Source organism: Notolepis coatsorum (assembly GCF_963971535.1).
Source record: "Notolepis coatsorum genome assembly, chromosome: 4".
Taxonomy (NCBI): domain Eukaryota; kingdom Metazoa; phylum Chordata; class Actinopteri; order Aulopiformes; family Paralepididae; genus Notolepis; species Notolepis coatsorum.
This window is the reverse complement of record NC_140168.1, coordinates 121,680,215-121,704,808: the sequence shown is the minus strand read 5'-3', so window position 1 is coordinate 121,704,808 and position 24,594 is coordinate 121,680,215. Positions and strand designations below refer to the sequence as shown.

Genomic DNA, 24,594 nt, shown 5'->3' with positions numbered 1-24,594 from the left:
AAAAGCGTCAGCTAAATGACTAAATGTAAATGTAAATGTAAATAATGGCTTTGGGCCCCAGAAAATTCAATTTTGATTCTAAATTGATTACTTATATGTAACAAGTAGGTAGCAGCAACTTGGTTCTCGTGTCACTGTGGTGTTTGTTATAGGCCTTGCACTGAGCAAAAAATCACTCTTTAAATATAGACTTAACACTTCACCACAAAACAATGCCGATTAATTTTGCACATAATCATATCCCAAAGCTCTAAACAGTTTTGCACGCATGTCTTTAGTTTGACAGTTATTGAGAGCTAATGGGTTTTAATGTGTCCTCCAGCGATGTCATCAGATGACACTGAATCATTGTGTTAAGTACAGCTCAATGAAACGATGTAGGTGAAAACATAGTTCCCCCCCCCCCCAACCACCTCCAATGTAAATTACCCAGTATGGTTGTCAATATCCCAGTGTACCCAACCCCCCCCACCCAACCTCCTCCAATGTACAGTTTCTACGTCAAATGTATATACTCCCTTTTCTTGACTCCTTCTGTATCACAAACAGTACTGTATTTGCTAATCTGGTATGTCATAAATGTATAGATGTAGCAGTACTGACTATCTGTATGTCATGTATGTCATATATGTCCTGATGAATTGAAAATGGGGGACCCTGGTGGAAACAAGACGAAAGTCTTTCTCTGGTCTGCATCCCCTTAACAATTGTGTGTATTGAGCTGTACTGTATTGTACCCATTCTGCAATCTGTTAATAAAGTTTTCAATCAATCAATCAATGGGGGTTGCAATAGGGATTGCTATTTTTATATATTGTTTACTTAACTTTATTGAGCTGTAATTATAACACAAGGATCGTGTCGTCTAAACAAATTTAAGTGTGCAAAAGTTAACTGTTTAGAGCTTTGGGATATGATTATGTGCAAAGTGCACCTTTATGTATATTTAATGAGTGATTTTGAGACAGCTTGCTCAGTGCAAGGCCTATAACAAACATACATTTAGTCATTTAGCTGACGCTTTTATCCAAAACGACTTACAAGTTCTGTACGACAAGTCATCATGAGGGTACAACTCTCTCAGCTGAGTAACAATGTTCCCACCTCACCCCAGCCTACTTTGACAACCTAGGATGGCTTAGCCTGTTAATCTGTAGACCGTTTTCGCCTAAAGCTACATGCCTAAGTAAATGGAAGATTGCTCCACTTCTGCAAGGTCAATTAGCATGTTCTTGGTATCTAGGAACATCTAGGGACCTGGGGGTATGTATTTCCAGTGTCAGAAATATTGTGTCTGTTACTAGGCTGAGTAAATTGTAATGAATACATTAATTATGATTAATTATGATTTATGGTTTTGATGATGATGATCAAAAATGTATAAATGTTCTGATAAATGCTCACTGAGCTCATTCGCCACCTTATTGAGATCAATGAAAATATACACTTTGACTACTGTTTTTGATAGGATTATGGTCTTTACTCTTGGCTACAAAAAAAATATTTAAAAACATTGACCTCTTAACATCCAAAGGCCCACATGTGGACGATTCTTTGCCGACCTCTAGTGGCTCGGGTGTGCATTTCTTTTGATACAATATATAGATCGAATTTTGCCCTTTCAGGTGACAAAATCCGTTCAGTGGTTCTCGAGTTACATGCCAATATGTGAGGCGTGCCCCAAAGTACGCAAAAGTACACATTACCACCCCCGACTCACAAAAAACTTTGCACTGGGTTGTAGCCAATGAGTGTGGCTTTCCAATGATACCCCATGATATGATAATTGGGGATCTAATACGGTCTCTATTGATCGATTTATGATAAAGAAAAGCAGGGTCCCCCTATAGGGGGACCTTAAGGCTTAACAGGTTAGAGTAGACGACAGAGCAACTTGCAATGGGCCTGGTCTACAAGATACACTATATGACTAAGGTACCCATGTACATGTCAAAATACTTCCCAAAGGTCAGTGAATACCACGATCACAACACCAGAGGAAGCTCAACAAGTCATGTTAAACCCAGATTCGGCTCAAACAAGGGACTAAACACGTTTCGCAATTATGCCACATCAATGTGGAACGCCATACCCAAAGCTGTAAAGGAATGTGAATCACTACCCACTTTCAAAAACACTCTCAAAGAACACCTACGGGAGACTGCAATTCGAAACTGGCCCCTACAAATGTCCTAACCCAGTTGTACAGTAAATGACCAAGTATAGCTTTGCCAGTATTCCAATGTACAGTGTCCCCCACCCACCCACCCCCCCCCCCCCCCACCTCCAATGTACAGCCCCCCCCCCCCCACCTACCCAACCTCCTTCAATGTACAGTTTCTACGTCAAATGTATGGACACTTTTTGTATCACACAAACAGTACTGTATTTGCAAATCTGGTATGTCATAAATGTATAGATGTAGCAGTACTGTCTATCTGTATGTCATATATGTCCTGATGAATTGAAAATGGGGGACCCTGATGTAAACAAGACGAAAGTCTTTCTCTGGTGTGCATTCCCTTAACAATTGTATGTATTGAGCTGTACTGTACTGTACCCATTCTGCAATCTGTTAATAAAGTTTTCAATCAATCAATCAATCAATCAATCTACTCTCATAGATACTCTCATCTGTAGTTCTGAGAACGTCCACCAGAGGGCACCGACTGCTCACCCATTCCGGAACCTCACGGCGTGCGTTGTCTCGTGACGCGCTGGGAGAGACAAAGGAATGAGGGGAAATCACTCGCCTATTGTCTACACATGATAATTAGGCCTCCTCTACAAACCAGCGCCTCGGGGCAAAAGGGAAAAGATATGGATGAACAGAATAACGAAACAAGAGAGAATAACAGAGAGAGAGAGAGAGAGAGAGAGAGAGAGAGAGAGAGAGAGAGAGAGAGAGAGAGAGAGAGAGAGAGAGAGAGAGAGAGAGAGACAGACACATTGTTACCACCACGCAGAATAAAAAATCCAAACACCAGCCGACAAGTCAGGTTTTTTCCCCCATTTATACAGTTTATTATTTCAAATCTAGAAAATCTCAAGACAAGGAGAAAAAGAAAAGAAAAAAAGAAACAAAACAAAACAAAAGAAAAAAACCCATATTGTTGTTATGGCTTCTTGGACTTGGTTTACCATAATTATCACGTGGAGGCAGGAAACAGGAGGGGAAAAAACAATTTTGTCTGTGGTCCAATGACCTCTGGGTACTGGAATGACATTGTGGTGCCTGGTGTGTGTGCGTGCGTGTGTGTGTGTGTGTGTGTGTGTGTGTGTGTGTGTGCGCATGAGTGTATGTGTGTGTGTGTGTGTGTGTGTGTGTGGGCGAGATAGTAATTTGATAGACAGATTATGAACAGAGGAGGGGAACATGAGACAGAGGCGACTAACAGCACAACAAGCCCTGTAACGGTTGTAGAGCGATGGCTACCTTGAGGGGAGGGGGGGGGGGGGGGGGGGGGGTTTCAAGAAGCAAGATTATTACACCGTTTTAACCTGATACCTCATGGAATCATTCCTAAGAGGTGAGGAAGAGAAAGGAGAAATCATTGATATGAGCTACACACATACCTGTATCTGAGAATAGAACTAAAATAATTTTGACTTGATTATTCAATACATGAAGAAGAGCGTTGTTATTTTTCAGGTTTTAGTAGGTAATACCTGCTTTTTTGAAATACCTCCCCCTTTGAACTCAAAATGAACAGAATCGAATTGGGAATACAACAGAGTCTCGGTGGATACCGAATACAGTACTTCTGGGAGGGAAGCGAACTGAACCAAGTTTTTATTTATTTAAAATGTGAACATTTCAAAAAGGAAAATTTAATCGGAAGGAGGTACCAATAAAGTTATGTCAAAAACATAACAAATATATCTCAACATTGTAATACACAGTATTACCGAAAAGAAAAAAGACACACTAAACTGTATAGCAATAATGTCTTGCATAATTCAAAATGAGACGACAACCATAAATGACGATAAAACTCTCCTTGTGTAAAATATCCATTTCATGTGTGGGCTATAATTTTCCATGGTTGAATTTTTTGCAGCATTTTCTTTTTTTTCTCCTCGTTTTGTGTGTGTCCATGTTTTTAAATCATTTATTTACAAAGGTTTTCTGAAGAGTGTATTTTCAGAAAAGAAGTATAAATATGTCCACTCTTCTGTCCCCCCTCCCACGCCTATATGTTACAATTGTTTACCAAAAAAAAAAAAAAAAAAAAACAACAACATATTTTACAAAATAGTTTATTATTTACACGTTTCGCCTCAGTGCACCTTGGCAACAAACGACCTGTGAAGTTCCGTGGACCAATTAGGGGGATGGATAGAGCCTTGCACGCCGATCAGGGATAGGCTGTCGGGGTCGTTGATCGCTGCCGATTGGCTCCTTATCTTCCTTGTGTAAGTCGGGCTCCAGAAGCATAGTGTTTGAGCAATGGATTCATTTCACATGGGCTTTGTGAACGGAGGAGAACACGGCGAGGGGATTTTGAAATAGTTATTTGCCGGAGGCTGTTGGTTTCAACACAGTGAAACTCCCCGCTTGTTTTCTTTTCTGGTTACGGACAACATTACTTTGTGCCAACAGTGAGCTGATCAAATGCTTCACAAGAGGCTGGAGATTTTTGATCTTATGAACCATCTTTTCTCTTTATATTCCACTGACACACACACACACACACACACACACACACACACACACACACACACACACACACACACACACACACACACACACACACACACACACACACACACACACACACACACACACACACACACACACACACACACACACACACACACACACACTTTGTTTCTCTGTACCAGTGTTTTTCCTAACGCAGACCATACACACTGATCTGGGGTCAGTCTCAGCCCCCCCTTGGGGTCCAGGTTGGCGAGTGGATCCCTCTCCCTGGATCCATCCCCCGGGATCCACTGAGAGTCCAGAGAGTGAGCGAGTGACTGAAACAAAGGCCCTTTTGAACCCGTTCACACTGATAAAAGAAGTTTGACCAAGTTGTATTATGGGGTGCGCCACGTTGTGTCTCCTTCACTAGAACAAAGAAGTGTTGGCTGCCAATCACAGAACAACACCCTCCGTGACGTCGCCACGGTGAGATGCCCCAAAGGTCTGAGAAGAAAGAAATAAAATAAAAAATCAGCTGGCATAGAATCACGTGTTACTTAGCAACGACAGCCGTGGAACGTGGACAAAAAAACAAACGTAAATGGGCCAAACTATCCAGAGTTCTGTCCTAGGTATTCATCTATCATGGTCAAGTTACTCAGCCACTCGTCGTTGGAGCCGACCAGAGTCTCTATAAAGTCCACCTCCCCCCCTCCGGGCCGGCCCCCCATCACCCCGTTACCCTGCCCCGGCTGAGGGTACTCGTATGGGGGCAGTTTATGTCCGGGGTTCAGCTGTCCGTACTCGGGTCCGTGCAGGTTCTGGGGGTGGGCATGGGGGTGTTTCAGGGGGTTCGAGGTGGGGTAGCTGGGCGGCGCCATGCCGTGCGGCGGGTGGGACGGGTGGTGCGCCATGCCGGGGGGAACCGGCTTCATCCCCGCCAGGGCCGAGAGGGGCCCCCTGGGCCGCATCCCCGGCTGCAGTCCTTGGCTGTGGGCGGCCATGGAGGGCAGCGGCTGCCCCGGACCGCCTCCCCCCAGCTTCTGCATCAGTCTGTTGGGGAGCGGAGCCACCCCGACCCCCTGGGACGGAGGTTGATGGTGGGGGCCACCGAAGACACCTCCGCTCGGCATCCCCCCCGAACGCATGACATACTGCGGGTTGTTGTTGCTCCCGTTCATGACCCCACCGCCTCCGGGGAAGGCGTGCCCGTGCGGCTGGTGGTGACCGGCGATGGCGGAGGGATCCATGTGCATGGGCATCGCCCCCTGCTGGTGTGGAGGCCACACCGCGGTCTGCTGCTGGTGCTGGTGCTGGGGGAGGCTCTGCTGGGGGTTGTACATCATGCGGGGCATCGCGCCTCCGGGCCCCAGGCCCCCCGGGTGGTGCCCCATTACCTGGCGTAGGTGCTGGGGGTGCTGGGGTCCGAGGGCTCCGGATCCCCCCAGCGAGGGACCGACTCCTCCGGGAGGCCCCTGCATGCCCATCCCCATGCTGCCGGGTCGCGGGGGACCCCCCATGCCCATCATGCTTTGCGGCTGCCGCATGGACATGCCGGGGTACTCCTGCGACGGGTGGTACAGAGGCTGCTGCGCCGACTTGGAGCCCGGCACCGCAGGGCCGCCCATGTAGCCGCCCACCATGGGCCGGCCGACCCCCATTTGGGCGAGCTGTCCTGGGCTGGGGCCACCGGGGGCTTGGCCTGGCGCGAGGGAGAGGTGGTTGGAGGGGAGGGGGCCGTGGGAGAGCATGGCTGGGTTGGGCTGCTGCTGGGGTGGACCCCCCATGGAGTAACCTACTGCTACTCCTCCCGCACACTCGGGCGGCAGTGGGCGCCCGCCACCTGGGAAGAAAGATGGAGGGGGGACATTACGGTTATGTACGGTCAACATGTTTCTTATCAACAGAAGTTATGTACGGTCAACATGTTTCTTATCAACAGAAGAAGTTATGTACGGTCAACATGTTTCTTATCAACAGAAGAGGTTATGTACGGTCAACATGTTTCTTATCAACAGAAGTTATGTACGGTCAACATGTTTCTTATCAACAGAAGTTATGTACGGTCAACATGTTTCTTATCAACAGAAGAGGTTATGTACGGTCAACATGTTTCTTATCAACAGAAGAGGTTATGTACGGTCAACATGTTTCTTATCAACAGAAGAGGTTATGTACGGTCAACATGTTTCTTATCAACAGAAGAGGTTATGTACGGTCAATATGTTTCTTATCAACAGAAGTTATGTACGGTCAATATGTTTCTTATCAACAGAAGTTATGTACGGTCAACATGTTTCTTATCAACAGAAGAGGTTATGTACGGTCAATATGTTTCTTATCAACAGAAGAAGTTATGTACGGTCAACATGTTTCTTATCAACAGAAGAAGTTATGTACGGTCAATATGTTTCTTATCAACAGAAGTTATGTACGGTCAATATGTTTCTTATCAACAGAAGAAGTTATGTACGGTCAACATGTTTCTTATCAACAGAAGTTATGTACGGTCAATATGTTTCTTATCAACAGAAGAAGTTATGTACGGTCAATATGTTTCTTATCAACAGAAGTTATGTACGGTCAATATGTTTCTTATCAACAGAAGAAGTTATGTACGGTCAACATGTTTCTTATCAACAGAAGAGGTTATGTACGGTCAACATGTTTCTTATCAACAGAAGAGGTTATGTACGGTCAATATGTTTCTTATCAACAGAAGAGGTTATGTACGGTCAATATGTTTCTTATCAACAGAAGAAGTTATGTACGGTCAACATGTTTCTTATCAACAGAAGAAGTTATGTACGGTCAATATGTTTCTTATCAACAGAAGAGGTTATGTACGGTCAATATGTTTCTTATCAACAGAAGTTATGTACGGTCAATATACATGGAAAGAGAGGAAGTGGAAGACCAAGAAGAGGCTGGGTAGACGATGTCTGTGATTGGAGTGGAGTGAGAGGCGGAGTCACGGAGTTGGAGAGAAGAAGTGGGGACAGAATGGGTTGGAGAGTGATAGGCAACCTTCGGAACGAAGAAGCCACCTAATGATGATGAATATGTTTCTTATCAACAGAAGAAGTTATGTACGGTCAACATGTTTCTTATCAACAGAAGTTATGTACGGTCAATATGTTTCTTATCAACAGAAGAAGTTATGTACGGTCAATATGTTTCTTATCAACAGAAGTTATGTACGGTCAATATGTTTCTTATCAACAGAAGAAGTTATGTACGGTCAACATGTTTCTTATCAACAGAAGAGGTTATGTACGGTCAACATGTTTCTTATCAACAGAAGAGGTTATGTACGGTCAATATGTTTCTTATCAACAGAAGAGGTTATGTACGGTCAATATGTTTCTTATCAACAGAAGAAGTTATGTACGGTCAACATGTTTCTTATCAACAGAAGAAGTTATGTACGGTCAATATGTTTCTTATCAACAGAAGAGGTTATGTACGGTCAATATGTTTCTTATCAACAGAAGTTATGTACGGTCAATATACATGGAAAGAGAGGAAGTGGAAGACCAAGAAGAGGCTGGGTAGACGATGTCTGTGATTGGAGTGGAGTGAGAGGCGGAGTCACGGAGTTGGAGAGAAGAAGTGGGGACAGAATGGGTTGGAGAGTGATAGGCAACCTTCGGAACGAAGAAGCCACCTAATGATGATGAATATGTTTCTTATCAACAGAAGAAGTTATGTACGGTCAACATGTTTCTTATCAACAGAAGTTATGTACGGTCAATATGTTTCTTATCAACAGAAGAAGTTATGTACGGTCAACATGTTTCTTATCAACAGAAGAGGTTATGTACGGTCAATATGTTTCTTATCAACAGAAGTTATGTACGGTCAATATGTTTCTTATCAACAGAAGAAGTTATGTACGGTCAATATGTTTCTTATCAACAGAAGAAGTTATGTACGGTCAATATGTTTCTTATCAACAGAAGAAGTTATGTACGGTCAACATGTTTCTTATCAACAGAAGAGGTTATGTACGGTCAACATGTTTCTTATCAACAGAAGTTATGTACGGTCAATATGTTTCTTATCAACAGAAGAGGTTATGTACGGTCAATATGTTTCTTATCAACAGAAGAAGTTATGTACGGTCAATATGTTTCTTATCAACAGAAGAGGTTATGTACGGTCAACATGTTTCTTATCAACAGAAGAAGTTATGTACGGTCAACATGTTTCTTATCAACAGAAGAAGTTATGTACGGTCAATATGTTTCTTATCAACAGAAGTTATGTACGGTCAATATGTTTCTTATCAACAGAAGAAGTTATGTACGGTCAACATGTTTCTTATCAACAGAAGAGGTTATGTACGGTCAACATGTTTCTTATCAACAGAAGAGGTTATGTACGGTCAATATGTTTCTTATCAACAGAAGAGGTTATGTACGGTCAATATGTTTCTTATCAACAGAAGAAGTTATGTACGGTCAACATGTTTCTTATCAACAGAAGAAGTTATGTACGGTCAATATGTTTCTTATCAACAGAAGAGGTTATGTACGGTCAATATGTTTCTTATCAACAGAAGTTATGTACGGTCAATATACATGGAAAGAGAGGAAGTGGAAGACCAAGAAGAGGCTGGGTAGACGATGTCTGTGATTGGAGTGGAGTGAGAGGCGGAGTCACGGAGTTGGAGAGAAGAAGTGGGGACAGAATGGGTTGGAGAGTGATAGGCAACCTTCGGAACGAAGAAGCCACCTAATGATGATGAATATGTTTCTTATCAACAGAAGAAGTTATGTACGGTCAACATGTTTCTTATCAACAGAAGTTATGTACGGTCAATATGTTTCTTATCAACAGAAGAAGTTATGTACGGTCAATATGTTTCTTATCAACAGAAGTTATGTACGGTCAATATGTTTCTTATCAACAGAAGAAGTTATGTACGGTCAACATGTTTCTTATCAACAGAAGAGGTTATGTACGGTCAACATGTTTCTTATCAACAGAAGAGGTTATGTACGGTCAATATGTTTCTTATCAACAGAAGAGGTTATGTACGGTCAATATGTTTCTTATCAACAGAAGAAGTTATGTACGGTCAACATGTTTCTTATCAACAGAAGAAGTTATGTACGGTCAATATGTTTCTTATCAACAGAAGAGGTTATGTACGGTCAATATGTTTCTTATCAACAGAAGTTATGTACGGTCAATATACATGGAAAGAGAGGAAGTGGAAGACCAAGAAGAGGCTGGGTAGACGATGTCTGTGATTGGAGTGGAGTGAGAGGCGGAGTCACGGAGTTGGAGAGAAGAAGTGGGGACAGAATGGGTTGGAGAGTGATAGGCAACCTTCGGAACGAAGAAGCCACCTAATGATGATGAATATGTTTCTTATCAACAGAAGAAGTTATGTACGGTCAACATGTTTCTTATCAACAGAAGTTATGTACGGTCAATATGTTTCTTATCAACAGAAGAAGTTATGTACGGTCAACATGTTTCTTATCAACAGAAGAGGTTATGTACGGTCAATATGTTTCTTATCAACAGAAGTTATGTACGGTCAATATGTTTCTTATCAACAGAAGAAGTTATGTACGGTCAATATGTTTCTTATCAACAGAAGAAGTTATGTACGGTCAATATGTTTCTTATCAACAGAAGAAGTTATGTACGGTCAACATGTTTCTTATCAACAGAAGAGGTTATGTACGGTCAACATGTTTCTTATCAACAGAAGTTATGTACGGTCAATATGTTTCTTATCAACAGAAGAGGTTATGTACGGTCAATATGTTTCTTATCAACAGAAGAAGTTATGTACGGTCAATATGTTTCTTATCAACAGAAGAGGTTATGTACGGTCAACATGTTTCTTATCAACAGAAGAAGTTATGTACGGTCAACATGTTTCTTATCAACAGAAGAAGTTATGTACGGTCAACATGTTTCTTATCAACAGAAGAAGTTATGTACGGTCAACATGTTTCTTATCAACAGAAGAAGTTATGTACGGTCAACATGTTTCTTATCAACAGAAGAAGTTATGTACGGTCAATATGTTTCTTATCAACAGAAGAAGTTATGTACGGTCAACATGTTTCTTATCAACAGAAGTTATGTACGGTCAATATGTTTCTTATCAACAGAAGAAGTTATGTACGGTCAATATGTTTCTTATCAACAGAAGAAGTTATGTACGGTCAATATGTTTCTTATCAACAGAAGAAGTTATGTACGGTCAACATGTTTCTTATCAACAGAAGTTATGTACGGTCAACATGTTTCTTATCAACAGAAGTTATGTACGGTCAATATGTTTCTTATCAACAGAAGTTATGTACGGTCAATATGTTTCTTATCAACAGAAGTTATGTACGGTCAACATGTTTCTTATCAACAGAAGTTATGTACGGTCAATATGTTTCTTATCAACAGAAGAAGTTATGTACGTCAATATGTTTCTTATCAACAGAAGAAGTTATGTACGGTCAACATGTTTCTTATCAACAGAAGTTATGTACGGTCAATATGTTTCTTATCAACAGAAGTTATGTACGGTCAATATGTTTCTTATCAACAGAAGTTATGTACGGTCAATATGTTTCTTATCAACAGAAGTTATGTACGGTCAACATGTTTCTTATCAACAGAAGTTATGTATGGTCAATATGTTTCTTATCAACAGAAGTTATGTACGGTCAACATGTTTCTTATCAACAGAAGAGGTTATGTACGGTCAATATGTTTCTTATCAACAGAAGAAGTTATGTACGGTCAATATGTTTCTTATCAACAGAAGAAGTTATGTACGGTCAATATGTTTCTTATCAACAGAAGAAGTTATGTACGGTCAACATGTTTCTTATCAACAGAAGTTATGTACGGTCAATATGTTTCTTATCAACAGAAGAAGTTATGTACGTCAATATGTTTCTTATCAACAGAAGAGGTTATGTACGGTCAATATGTTTCTTATCAACAAAAGAAGTTATGTACGGTCAATATGTTTCTTATCAACAGAAGAAGTTATGTACGGTCAACATGTTTCTTATCAACAGAAGTTATGTACGGTCAATATGTTTCTTATCAACAGAAGTTATGTACGGTCAACATGTTTCTTATCAACAGAAGTTATGTACGGTCAACGTGTTTCTTATCAACAGAAGAAGTTATGTACGGTCAATATGTTTCTTATCAACAGAAGTTATGTACGGTCAACGTGTTTCTTATCAACAGAAGTTATGTACGGTCAACTTGTTTCTTATCAACAGAAGTTATGTACGGTCAATATGTTTCTTATCAACAGAAGTTATGTACGGTCAACTTGTTTCTTATCAACAGAAGTTATGTACAGTCAATATGTTTCTTATCAACAGAAGAACACACCAACATTATGGGAAATGCTCTTACCATCTTATCCGACTGCAAGCTAGCCTAGCTTAGCATAAATTAATGGCAGTAGGATACGGACCACTAGCCTAGCTTAAAACTCTGGGAGAGGTGTTTTTGGCCAACAACTAGGCTAGCTGGTCCATATCCGCTTCCATTAATTTGTGCTATGCTAGGCTAGCTTGCAGCCGGTTAGTTTTCTACGGAACACACAGCGAGGAAACATGTTAGTTATCTATCTTCTCGTCTGACTCTGGTGAAGAAAGCGCTTTTCCCATGTTGGTGTGTTCCCATGTAGTACCACACACAGAACACAATCTTTAATACCACCTGTCTGAATATGAGTTTTAGCCTGTTTACTAATCAGATTACTAATTAGAATTGAGCTTTTTTAGCTTTTATTACAATTTTTAAAAACGTTTTTGTTATGGTGATAAACCATAGAATTACAAACCGACCCAAAACAGATTATCTCCCAACACCAACCCCTCGTTCCAAATAGGATGTACTCCTGAGAAGAAAAGTGCTTATACCAGCTTTCTTTTCCTTTTCAATATCGAATCCTTTAGACGAAGAACTATATTAAGTTTGTTTCAAGATTTCAGATGACCAGTGTTTTCAAACCTAACTATCTAAAGATGGAAAGGTTTTTAAATAGGATTACGTACTGTATATTACCTCTACCTACCTCATCCTATAGCCATATATTACTGTTTACATGCCTGTATGATAGCCGTGTACAATAATACTATTATACTGTATATACCGCATATATATATATATTAAGGCTGTCAAAGTTAATGCGATATTAACGTGTTAACGCACTTAGTTAACACAATTCCTTTAACGCCACTATTTCTTTTAACGTACGATTAACTTTTAAATGATTATTATTATTTATTAAAAAATATATATTTAAACTTTTTTTTTTAATAGACTTCGCTCAGGTGTATTATTGATACTCTCATTCTCCAACGTACTTATGACAAAAAGGGCTTTGTCTTAGGGCCATTTGAGACCTTTTCGGGCAAGACATGAATATAGACCATATATTATAATATAATATTAATTATATATGTTTTATTGGGACGGTTGGCCCTAAGAGAAAGCCCTTTTGGTCGTAAATCCTTGGAGAATGAGATGGGTCTCATTCCCCAATATCTTCCAAAGAGTTCTCTTGGAAGACTTATCTTGGAACCGACTGAGACAGAATCAATGACAAGTTCACTCTGAGTCCTCAACACGCTGGTAATATGTCTTAAGTGTCTCAAACGTTCGCACCTGAGATATCTGCGTTTTGGGAATGGCACCAGTCTGAAACGCGAATGCGCGTCCCCTTTCAGGTAATTTGCATACAAAACAACGCCTCCAGAGCTCCTTATAAGGCAACTAATGATGCAGCCATGGGAAAATGGATGCGGAAGCATTTTGCGACCCATCGAAATTAGATTAGATTAATTGTATTGTCATCATATATAGTACAGCTCGGGCACCTGCCGCAGCGCACGCGCACACACACACACACACACACACACACACACACACACACACACACACACACACACACACACACACACACACACACACACACACACAGACACACATATGTCTATACTGAACACTGTGACCTCTATTTGTACTTCTATTTTACATGCTATAGTACTATTTTATTTCATACTTATCTTGTCTAACACAGTCTCTGGAGCGTAACAGTAAGAAGCATTTTGTATAAAAGTATTCTGTACTTCTGTATGACAACTATTAAAGAAACTTGAGAAACTTGAACACACACACACACACACACACACACATACACACACACACACACAGGTGCACGCAGTATACTGTATATAGCCTACGCGCGTAATGAATGAACGCAGTATAGGCTTATTACTCCATTAATTACTTGTTTCATTAGGATTTAGTAGATACTATATATATGCTCTGCCCTACGTACAGTATAAGTACAGACTGTTTTCACATTTCACAATAATTGCATAATTGTGTTTGAATATCTGAGTAATTAACACTTTGTATGCCACTCACGGCTTTTCTCGGGTTGACGCCCCGACCGTTGAATGCCACGGTCACGAGTATTCTCGGGTATTTATTTGAATTTTTTTTATTAGCGATCTGAAATCATATTGCATCACGCGAGCCTACCGTTGGAGATCCAGGGACCGCCGGCGCTCAGATGTGAAAAAAGCGCCCCCTATCGTCTCCCAGATGGTAAATCACCCTTTTGGAATGGACTCAATGAAAGTGAATGGGAGAACGGATTTCTGACTCCACATTTTACTTCTCACTGATGCAGCCGGGGTCTACCAGAGTTCATTCTTGAGCCTCTGAGCCGCGCGGATCATGTGTTATACTGTACACACGATGGATCAATACATTTATCGATTTTTTCGAATGGCGATCGGAAATTGGAATAAACCATTTGGATACCATCTGACCTCAGGTAAGGAATCTATGTTATCAGTGTTAGGATAATCAGACTCGTTTTCACGGATATATAAGCGTTTATGTGATATGTGATATGGCTGTTTTGACTGTAAAAGCCATGAGGAAATAAGAGCAGCGATTATCAGCGCACGGCACGAGCGTGCGTGCGCACACATATACTATCGATCATCTAGCGTTTATTTGAAAACGATTCATAAATACGCCGACAAATGACAACGTTCTGGAATATTCCAGTAAAAGGTGATTATCATAGGCATGGGTTGTTTTTCCCCGGAAAACGGGTGATTTTCAAAATGCTATCAAACGGAAATGAAGCGATAAAAATACAATCTGCCTTGCCAATGTTGACTGGAAAATGAGTCTTTGATAAGCGACAGGCAGATTAGACACATAGCCATAATTTAAAACATAGATTAGGCGATATTAACGTTAACATTGGCCGTGGATGGTGGCATTCAACGGGGTAAAAAGGAAAACACGGCCGGCACTGAAAGTGTTAAAGTAATTATACATTTGTCCAAAATAGCTGGTTCAGATATGGTTAATCCAGCTGCCCTGTGATCAGATCAAGCTTTCCAAAAGCTCAAACAGTGAACTCCAAGCCCACGTGGTTGAACAAAAAATCCAAAGAAACAGACTAAGAAATGACGTAAACACCATGATCAGAACCGCAAAAAGAAATTTCATCAACGACAAAACTGAGGAAAACAAAAACAAACCCTGCGAACTTTGGAAATTACTCAATAATCAACTAGGCTGCAGTAAAAAACTTAAAACCAGATTCTCAAACATAAACATAAAGACGGACAACACGCTCATCACAGACAAGCTGGATGTAGCCCAGCGTTTCCGTTAGCCGGTAATTACCGGTATTTGACTGGCAAAATCTGTTGAAGTCCGACATATTTAATCTCTCCGGTCATAATGTCCGGTGAAAATAATTCCCTCTAAACACAATTAGATTATTTGAATTGTATTAAAATAGGCTAAAATTATATAGCCTATGCGATGAACGAAACAATCTCACCAAGCAGCCGGTCTAATAATGACATCCTGCTGTCAGCGCGAGCTGGCTGCTGATATATTTACGTGAAGCATGGCTTGGCAGGGTGCAGTACTCCAATTCAGCCATTGGCAATTCAGCTGTTGGGTGGGGGCGCTGCTGACACCACTGCTCTGCTCTGCCTGCTCCAAGTGCTCCATGCTTCACGTAAATATATCAGCAGCCAGCTCGCGCTGACACAGCGGTGCCAAATTTCTCAGTTCTTCGCTTGATATAATTAATACAAATGTCCAATATAACGGAATTAGTTAGCTCATAAAAATGTGATTATAACAGACTGCTGTTTATTAAGGTCGGGCAGACTGCCCACCGACACCTCAAGTCGGCAGCAGCAGCACGAAGTCTCGAGGGACTTATTTTATTTGGAATATATTAATGACTGATACGCAAAAGTAGCCTAGTTTTAAGTTAAAATATTATAAATGCCTTGATGATGTCATTCTTTATATAGGTCTATCAATTGTTTTTAAGCTCAATGAACTCTGACCGGAATTTATCCCATTTGTCCGGTAGATTGAAATCTACCGGACACTCAGACCTGCAAAAAAAAATTCTAACGGAAACCCTGATGTAGCCAATTACTTAAACATCTTCTTCACAAACATAGCCACAACACTGGTAAACAAACTACCCTCCCACTCAGGGCATTATGGGGTAGAACACATAGTAGCATACTACAAAAACCTAGGGGTCCACAAAGACGACTTCAAACTTGAAATGGTAACAACCGATGAGGTACTCAAAAAATTGAGCGCCCTCCAACCTAACAAGGCCACTGGCCATGACAACATCCCCTCCAAATTCCTCAGAGACGCAGCAGCCGCCATCACCCCAGTCATCACACACATAATAAACCTCTCTATAAAACAGGGGCACGTCCCCAAGGACTTCAAAATTGCGAGAGTGACCCCTCTACACAAAAAGGGCAGCAAATTAGACCCAGGCAACTACCGCCCTGTTTCTATTCTTACCTCCATCTCGAAAGTCATGGAGAAAATAGTCTATGAACAGGTCGAAAAGTACTTGGCGGAAAAAAATCTAATCTACGAATTCCAATCTGGCTTCAGAACGTCCCACTCCACTGACACATGCCTCCTCTATTTGAACGACCACATCAAACAAGAGGTGGACGCGGGCAAATACTGCGGCATGGTCATGCTGGACCTACAAAAGGCCTTCGACACTGTCAATCACTCCATTCTAATGGACAAGCTAAAAGCAATTGGTTTTGATAGCTTATCAGTGAGCTGGATGCAATCCTACCTGGAGGGGAGAGAACAGATGGTAGAGGTAAACGGTACTCTATCCCCCCCCCTCACAGTGAGCTGTGGTGTTCCACAAGGAAGCATACTAGGACCGCTACTCTTCCTAATTTATGCAAATGACATGTCGTCAGCCTGTGACTGCAACTTGTTCCTGTTTGCGGACGACTCAGCCCTGCTGGTCTCTGACAAGAACAAATTGCAGGTTGAAAAAACCCTCAGCACGGAACTAGGCAAAATCTGCATATGGCTCGCTGATAACAAACTATCATTACACATGGGCAAAACAGAGTCCATTCTCTTCGGTTCAAATAACAAACTCAGCAAGACCGACGGATTCTCAGTTACAGTGGGTGACAATATTGTCACAAGGAAAGACGAAATTACCTACCTGGGTTCCATCCTAGAGGCAAATCTTTCCTGTGACAAAATGGCATCCAATGTAATAAAAAAAGTCAACCAACGAACTAGATTCTTGTACCGGATCTCCTCTCTGGTAAACAAGAATACCCTGAAGACTCTGGCAGGAGCACTCATTCAAGGGTACTATGACTATGCGTGCACCTCATGGTACCAAAGCACCTCAAAGGCGCTTAAAACAAAATTACAAACATCACAAAACAAACTGGTCAGACTACTACTTGACCTGAACCCCAGAACCCACCTCACCCCTGCCCACTTTGCCAACCTAGGATGGCTTAGAGTAGACGACAGAGTACAGCAACTTGCAATGGGCCTGGTCTACAAGATACACTATACGACCGGGGTGCCCATGTACATGTCAAAATACTTCCCAAAGGTCAGTGAATACCACAACCACTACACCAGAGGAAGCTCAACAAATCATGTTAAACCCAGATTCGGCTCAAACAAGGGACTAAACACGTTTCGCAATTATGCCACAACAATGTGGAACGCCCTACCCAAAGCTGTAAAGGAATGTGAATCCCTGCCCACATTCAAAACAGCTCTTAAAGAGCACCTACGGGAGGCTGCAATTCGAAACTGGCCACCGTAAATGCCCAAAACCCCCACCACCTCCTAATAGACAGTCTCCTCACCACCGCATGTATATATTCCCTCCCCGCCGTATGTATATTTCCCTCCCACCCACCCACCCCCTCCTAATGTACAGTTCCCTCCCCATCATATGTATATACTCTGTCAGGATCTAGGGGTAACAGTACTGTATATTTGAATACCGTTATGTCACAAATGTATCAGTACTAAATACCTATATGTCCCTATGCCATAAATGTCATGTATGTTGTGTATGTCATAAATGTCTATATGAATTGAAAATGGGGGACCCTGATGGAAACAAGACAAACGACTTTCTCAGGTCTGCATCCCCTTAACAATTGTATGTATTGAGCCGTACTGTATTGTACCCATTCTGCAATCTGTTAAATAAAGTTTTCATTCATTCATTCATTCATTCAGATGAATCCATATTATAAATTTTTCCGACATCAAATGCGTAATTTCTTATCGTACAAATATTGTCATATTTATTTTAATTATGATTAAGTAATTAATTCCAAGGAGGCCTGTAGCGTTGACTCGAAGGAATCACTATGAGAACACAGTCTGTCAAGTAATACAATTTTCAATTAGTCAATCAATCATAAGTGTGCTCCTCAGCACTCTTAAATCTGCTCTCAGCAACGCTCAAATCTGATCTCAGGAAATTTGGGGAATCGCGCTACCAGCCCTAATATGTCTTAAATGGGCAGAAATCTGCCTAAGAGGACATTTTTGGTCGTAAATCCCGAAAATGTTTCAAAGATATATTCTGGAAGACTTATCTTGGAACCACTGAGTCCTGAACGTGCTGGTAATATGTCTTAAGTGGCTGAAAAGGTCGCACAAATTATATGATCTGATATCTGCTTGGAGAATGGCATTCTGTCTTAAACTCGAAAGCGCGTTCCCGTTCAGGTCATTTGCATACAAAACACCGCCTCCAGAGCTCCTTATAAGGCAACTAGTGACGCAGCTGTGTGCAAATGAAAGGGCGGAAGTGCTTTGCGAGTCTTGCAAGCCGCGTGATTACGAAACCTAGCGTCAGTCAGTGCCAATCAGAGAGCGTCTCCGAGAAATGCGGCTAGGTTTCGTAATCACGCTTGCTTGCCATCAAAACTAGATTAGATTAATGTATTGGCATCATATACAGCTCGCGGTACACCTGCCGCAGCGCGCGCGCACACACACACACGCGCGTGCGCGCAGTACTGTATATGAATGAATGAATGAAATATAATATATATAGCCTACGGCGGGCGTAATGAATGAACGCAGTATGGCTTATTATTCCATAATTAAGCCTATAGGCTACTGTTCATTCGTAGGCGCACACAAGACTTGTTATGGAATATTAATGCAGTCTATTTCCACCGATTAGCTTTAGTTCTTATTTATTTATCCACTGTCATTTCAGTGTTGGTGTATAGGCTATATTGTATTTCAATATAAGTTTAATTGATTAATGATATATTCGAAGGAATGCAGGTTTATAGCTACAGTATATCAACCCCCTCCAATGTACAGTAAATGACCAAGTATGGTTTTGTCAATATTCCAATGTACAGTTTTGCTTGTACAGTGTAAGTCTACCACCCCTCCTACCCAACCTCCTCCAACAGTTTCTACGTCAAATGTACTCTCTTTTCTGGACTCTTTTTGTATCACAAACAGTACTGTATTTGCAAATCTGGTATGTCATAAATGTATAGATGTAGCAGTACTGTCTATCTGTGTCGTGTGTGTCATATATGTTATGATGAATTGAAAATGGGGGACCCTGATGTAAACAAGACGAAATTATTTCTCTGGTCTGCATCCCCTTATGTAATTGAGCTGTACTGTACTGTACCCATTCTGCAATCTGTTAATAAAGTTTTCAATCAATCAATCAATCAATCAATCAAACAAAGGTCTGTCCCATTGTATACCAATCAATGGGATACATTGCATGTTGACCTGCATTATTTTAAATGTATATACTTAATCATTAAAACAGATGTGTAACAAATAAGAAATACAAATTCCACAATAATTGCATAATTGTGTTTGAATATCTGAGTAATTAAAGTAATTATACATTTGTCCAAAATAGCTGGTTCAGATATGGTTAAGCAGCTGCCCTGTGATCAGATGAATCCATATTATTTATTTTTCCGACATCAAATGCGTAATTTCTTATCGTACAAATATTGTCATATTTATTTTAATTATGATTAAGTAATTAATTCCAAGGAGGCCTGTAGCGTTGACGTGAAGGAATCACTATGAGAACACAGTCTGTCAAGTTATAATGAAATTTTAAATTAGTCAATCAATCATGAGACGATCAAATCTGATCTCAGGAAAATTTGGGGACTCCCACTCCCAGCCCTAATATGTCTTAAATGGGCCGAAATCTGGCTAAGACGACATTTTTTGTCATAACTTCGTTCGGGAATGAGACCCATTGATACTATGTTTGTTTCTGACTCAAAGTGTGTGTGTGTGTGTGTGAGAGAGAGAGAGAGAGAGAGAGAGAGAGAGAGAGAGAGAGAGAGAGAGAGAGAGAGAGAGAGAGAGAGAGAGAGAGAGAGAGAGAGAGAGAGAGAGAGAGAGAGAGAGAGAGAGAGAGAGAGAGAGAGAGAGAGAGAGAGAGAGAGAGAGAGAGAGAGAGAGAGAGAGAGAGAGAGAGAGAGAGAGAGAGATAATGTGTGTGTGAGAGAGAGAGAGGGGGGCGGGTGAGTCCTCAGCCCTTGTGTGGGTGAATGTAACAAGTTCCTAACGTTTTCGTTCCCCTATTATTTCATGCACACTTTATTCATTGTTAATTGTAAATTAATTATTTTCAACAAACAGGGTATTTGTAGTTATGATGAAATAGAAAAAAAATGTAATCTCACCGGTTCCACATATTATTTTTACGCACAATTATTGTTATGTTTGAAGTCTCACGGTGTTCCATTAAGGATACCAATTGCACACCACAGATACCACACATTTTTCTATGAAAGAGAGACATCGAGAGGTTTTGTATCAGATTTTTATCATCAATTACTAACGGCCTCGTATGAAACCCTCCACCTAGACTCTATTTGGAGGAGGGATATACCAGACCTGGAAATAGATTTTGATTGGCAAGAAGTCTGGGCAAATGTTCGACTTGCATCAAGGAACCCGGACCACCAACAAATCAATCTTAACTATATTCATAGGACATACTTGACTCCTATAAGACTGAACAGAATGGGTCTTAAACAAGACTCCAAATGCTCCTTATGTACAAATGGGGACGAGGGGACATTTATGCACATGTACTGGGACTGCCCACCAGTTAAGATATTCTGGAAAGAAGTGGCCCAGCAATTATCAAATCTCTTAATTCTGAATATACCTGTACACCCCTCTGTATTACTGCTGAATGATGTTTTTGAGTATGCAGTACATCCACAGCTAAAGAGATTGGTTTTATCTGGTATTACAGTGGCAAAAAAATTATAGCATCACAATGGATTCAACTGGAAAAAATGTGCCGAAAGGTCTGGATTCTTACATATCTCGATGTGATTTATCTAGAAATATCTACAGCAAGAATTCTGGGTCTCAATGAATCCAAATTGACAATGTGGTTAGAAGTGGTGGAGAGAATAAAAGCTAGCATATAATGGTAGTGTCTGGTTAGGAGCGAATGATAATGGATGGATTATCCATTGGGGGGTCCAGGGTGGGGGGTGCGAGCAAGAGCATATGTGTGTAGGGGAATAGATAGCAGGTATTAGGGGCATATCTTGTATAAGACATTTATTTAAACTGTGATTTAATATGATGTGCACTGTTAACAATGCTTGTATATCTAATCGTGTGTTGTCATGTTTGTTTGTGTTTGTTTAAAAAATTATAAAAAAAATTAAATACAAAAGAATTATTATTTTCTTTTAAGTTATTTTGTGTATCACTCTGTTTTGGATTTGATGCAAATTTGCAATGCATGAGGGTCATCCCTTTGTGTTAAATGGCTGCATAAAGCAAGCATATGTTGACTCTCATGTTGATAAGAGTATTACAACTTGAAAAAGATCTGTTTAAGGTCGATTAAACAGATACAAAAAAATGCGATTAATTCGCGAGTTAACTATGGACAATCATGCGATTAATCAGATAAAATATTTGAATCTATTGACAGCCTTAATATATATATATATCTCCAACTGTTGGATATATCTTTATATATCCCTGTTCACATACCTGTTTACATACCTGTATATATTATAGCTACATCTGTATATATCCCATACCTACTCTTACCACTGACCAGTATGGCTTACTACCATAGTGTATTTATACCTGTATCACTGTACATAATTATACTGTACATCAGTTGAGCATAATATTGCCAGTAGCTTGTCATATATATCACATGTAATCACTTGTACATTCTACATATATAGAATATATATAAGGGGCGACAGTGGCTCAGGAGGTAGAGCAGTCATCTGGCAATCCGGAGGTTCCCGGTTCGATTCCCGCTCCTCCTGGGCAGCGTGTCGATGTGTCCTTGAGCAAGACACTTAACCCCTAATTGCTCCCGATGAGCAGGTTGGCACCTTGCATGGTTGCCTCCGCCGTCGGTGTGTGAATTAGTGCACTGCAACCTTGCCCAGGCCCGACGGGGCCCGGCCTGGCGGGTTCGGGCTGGGTAGGGCTTTTTTTTTTAATAAATAATTCGGGCTCGACCGGGCCCGGGCACCGCTGTTTTTTATTTATTTTAATTTTTTTATTGCGTTTTTTTTTTTTTTTTTTCATATAGGGTTATAGGATAACCTTCGTTTTTAAGATTCGTTTTCGCTTTTGCGCCAAGCTGTCATCAGAGAAACATTTGGATGTAATTACCGCAGCGCGCAGGGAGAACTCAGGCCGGGGACAACTCGATTGGTTGTGTTGGAATATAGCCAGTTGGCGAACGTTTTATTTGTACTTGGATCATGTAGCCGGTTGAAGTTTTGTTAAAGTTGTTCAACGCGTTGCTGACGTCGTGGTGAGTGATGTTTATTATTTGCTGGGTCGCTCGCTACCTGTTTTGTTGTGCTTTTCATTATTGCTCTGCTCGAAATCTGATTTCTGTTTGTTTGTATATAGTGACTGAGTAGGCTATTGTGTGTCGTGTGTGTGTACTGTGTGTCAAAGAAGATTCTATAGCCTTCAATAAGTTTTACGAGGCTGCTCTATAAGCGAGCACTGGGAGGGAGGCATAAATGCTTCTTAGTTTTCAGCGTGATATGCGTTATTTAGGCAGACCTATTGGACATTTTCGTTTTTGTTTATTTATTAAGTTAATATATAAAGTGTTTAGAATATTTAAAACAAATACAAAAAAAATTATATTTTAATAATAATAATAATTATTTTTTTCAGGTTTTCACGCGGGCTAGGGCTTAAAATATTATTTACAGTCTGGCTTATTTTCGGGCAGGGCCTGAAGTTCACGGGCTCGGGCAGGGCTCAGGCTTTATTTCAAGGCCCTTGCAGACCACTAGTGTGAATGGGTAATATGTAAGTAACAAATTGTAAAGCGCTTTGGATAAAAGCGCTATATAAAAAAGCAGCCATTTACCATTTACCATTATATTGTTAATGCACTTTACTGTTACATTTGCACTCTGGTTAGACGCCAACTTGTGTTGTACGGTGATAATAAATTTAAATCTAATCTAATGTAATATACTGTACATAGGTGAATACAATAGAGGCTGAGCACTTTAGCGCGTTGTAACAACACGCTTTGCTAGTGACTCGGATTAGCATCACTATACTCGATAGAAACTCCCTAGGAGGTGAGAGTGTAACGTTACACATAGCTTCACTGTGTACAAAGACGTCCTCAAGTGTGTGGTTTAATAACGTACCTGTGAACGGCGCCCCCTGCTGACAGTCCGCCATCTGCCCTCCTCCGTTCATCTGCTCCAGCTGCCTCTGTTTTTCCTGAAACACAACGTCACACTTAGTGTGTGTATGTGTGTGTGTGTGTGTGTGTGTGTGTGTGTGTGTGTGTGTGTGTGTGTGTGTGTGTGTGTGAATGATGTACAAAGAAGTGTGTGCACATGTGTGTGTCTATTTTGACGTCTGTGTGTGTGCGTGCATCTCGTGCATGGATATACTTATTTGCCTGTGTGTGCACATGCATGTGTATAAGTGTGCTTGTGTTCATGTGTGGTTTATTCGTTTGTGTGTGGATGTGCGCGTTTATACACGCACAAGTGTGTATGTGTGTATGAGTATGTGTGTGTGTGTGTGTGTGTGTGTGTGTGTGTGTGTGTGTGTGTGTGTGTGTGTGTGTGTGTGTGTGTGTGCATGTGCGTGTGTGTGTGTGTATGTGTGTGTGTGTGTGTGTGTGTGTGTGTGTGTGCTTTACCTGCTGCTGGAGTTGTTTCCTTATAAGTTGACTCTTCAGTATCATATTATAACTGCTGGTCTGACCAGGAGGACGAGAGATCATAGCTGGCTGCTCCTGAAGAGAGAGAGAGAGAGAGAGAGAGAGAGAGAGAGAGAGAGAGAGAGAGAGATTACTACACAGCTAAAACAAAACTACATCACCTATTGGAAAACACAAACAAAAGCACAGAGCAAAATGCAGTGCTATCTGGCTCTAAATCGACAGTACACCATAGCAGATTATTTGAGCATGGTGACTGATCAACAACTAAAAAGAACCTTGACAAAATACAGACTGAGTGAGCACAGCCTCGCTGTTGAAAAGGGAAGGCACAGGAAAACCT

General features: G+C 41.0%; 1 protein-coding gene across 1 annotated transcript; it reads right to left on the bottom strand.

The window, feature by feature from the left end:
• Positions 1-4,889: 4,889 nt before the first annotated feature.
• Positions 4,890-24,314, bottom strand: LOC311226674 (uncharacterized protein; the record flags this gene model as incomplete). Its single annotated transcript, XM_084312089.1, has 3 exons — positions 4,890-6,491; positions 23,725-23,800; positions 24,231-24,314. The coding sequence occupies 3 exons, from the start codon at positions 24,312-24,314 to the stop codon at positions 5,260-5,262; spliced, it is 1,392 nt and encodes a 463-aa protein (XP_084168215.1). The 3' UTR covers positions 4,890-5,259.
• Between the last annotated feature and the right edge of the window lie 280 nt (positions 24,315-24,594).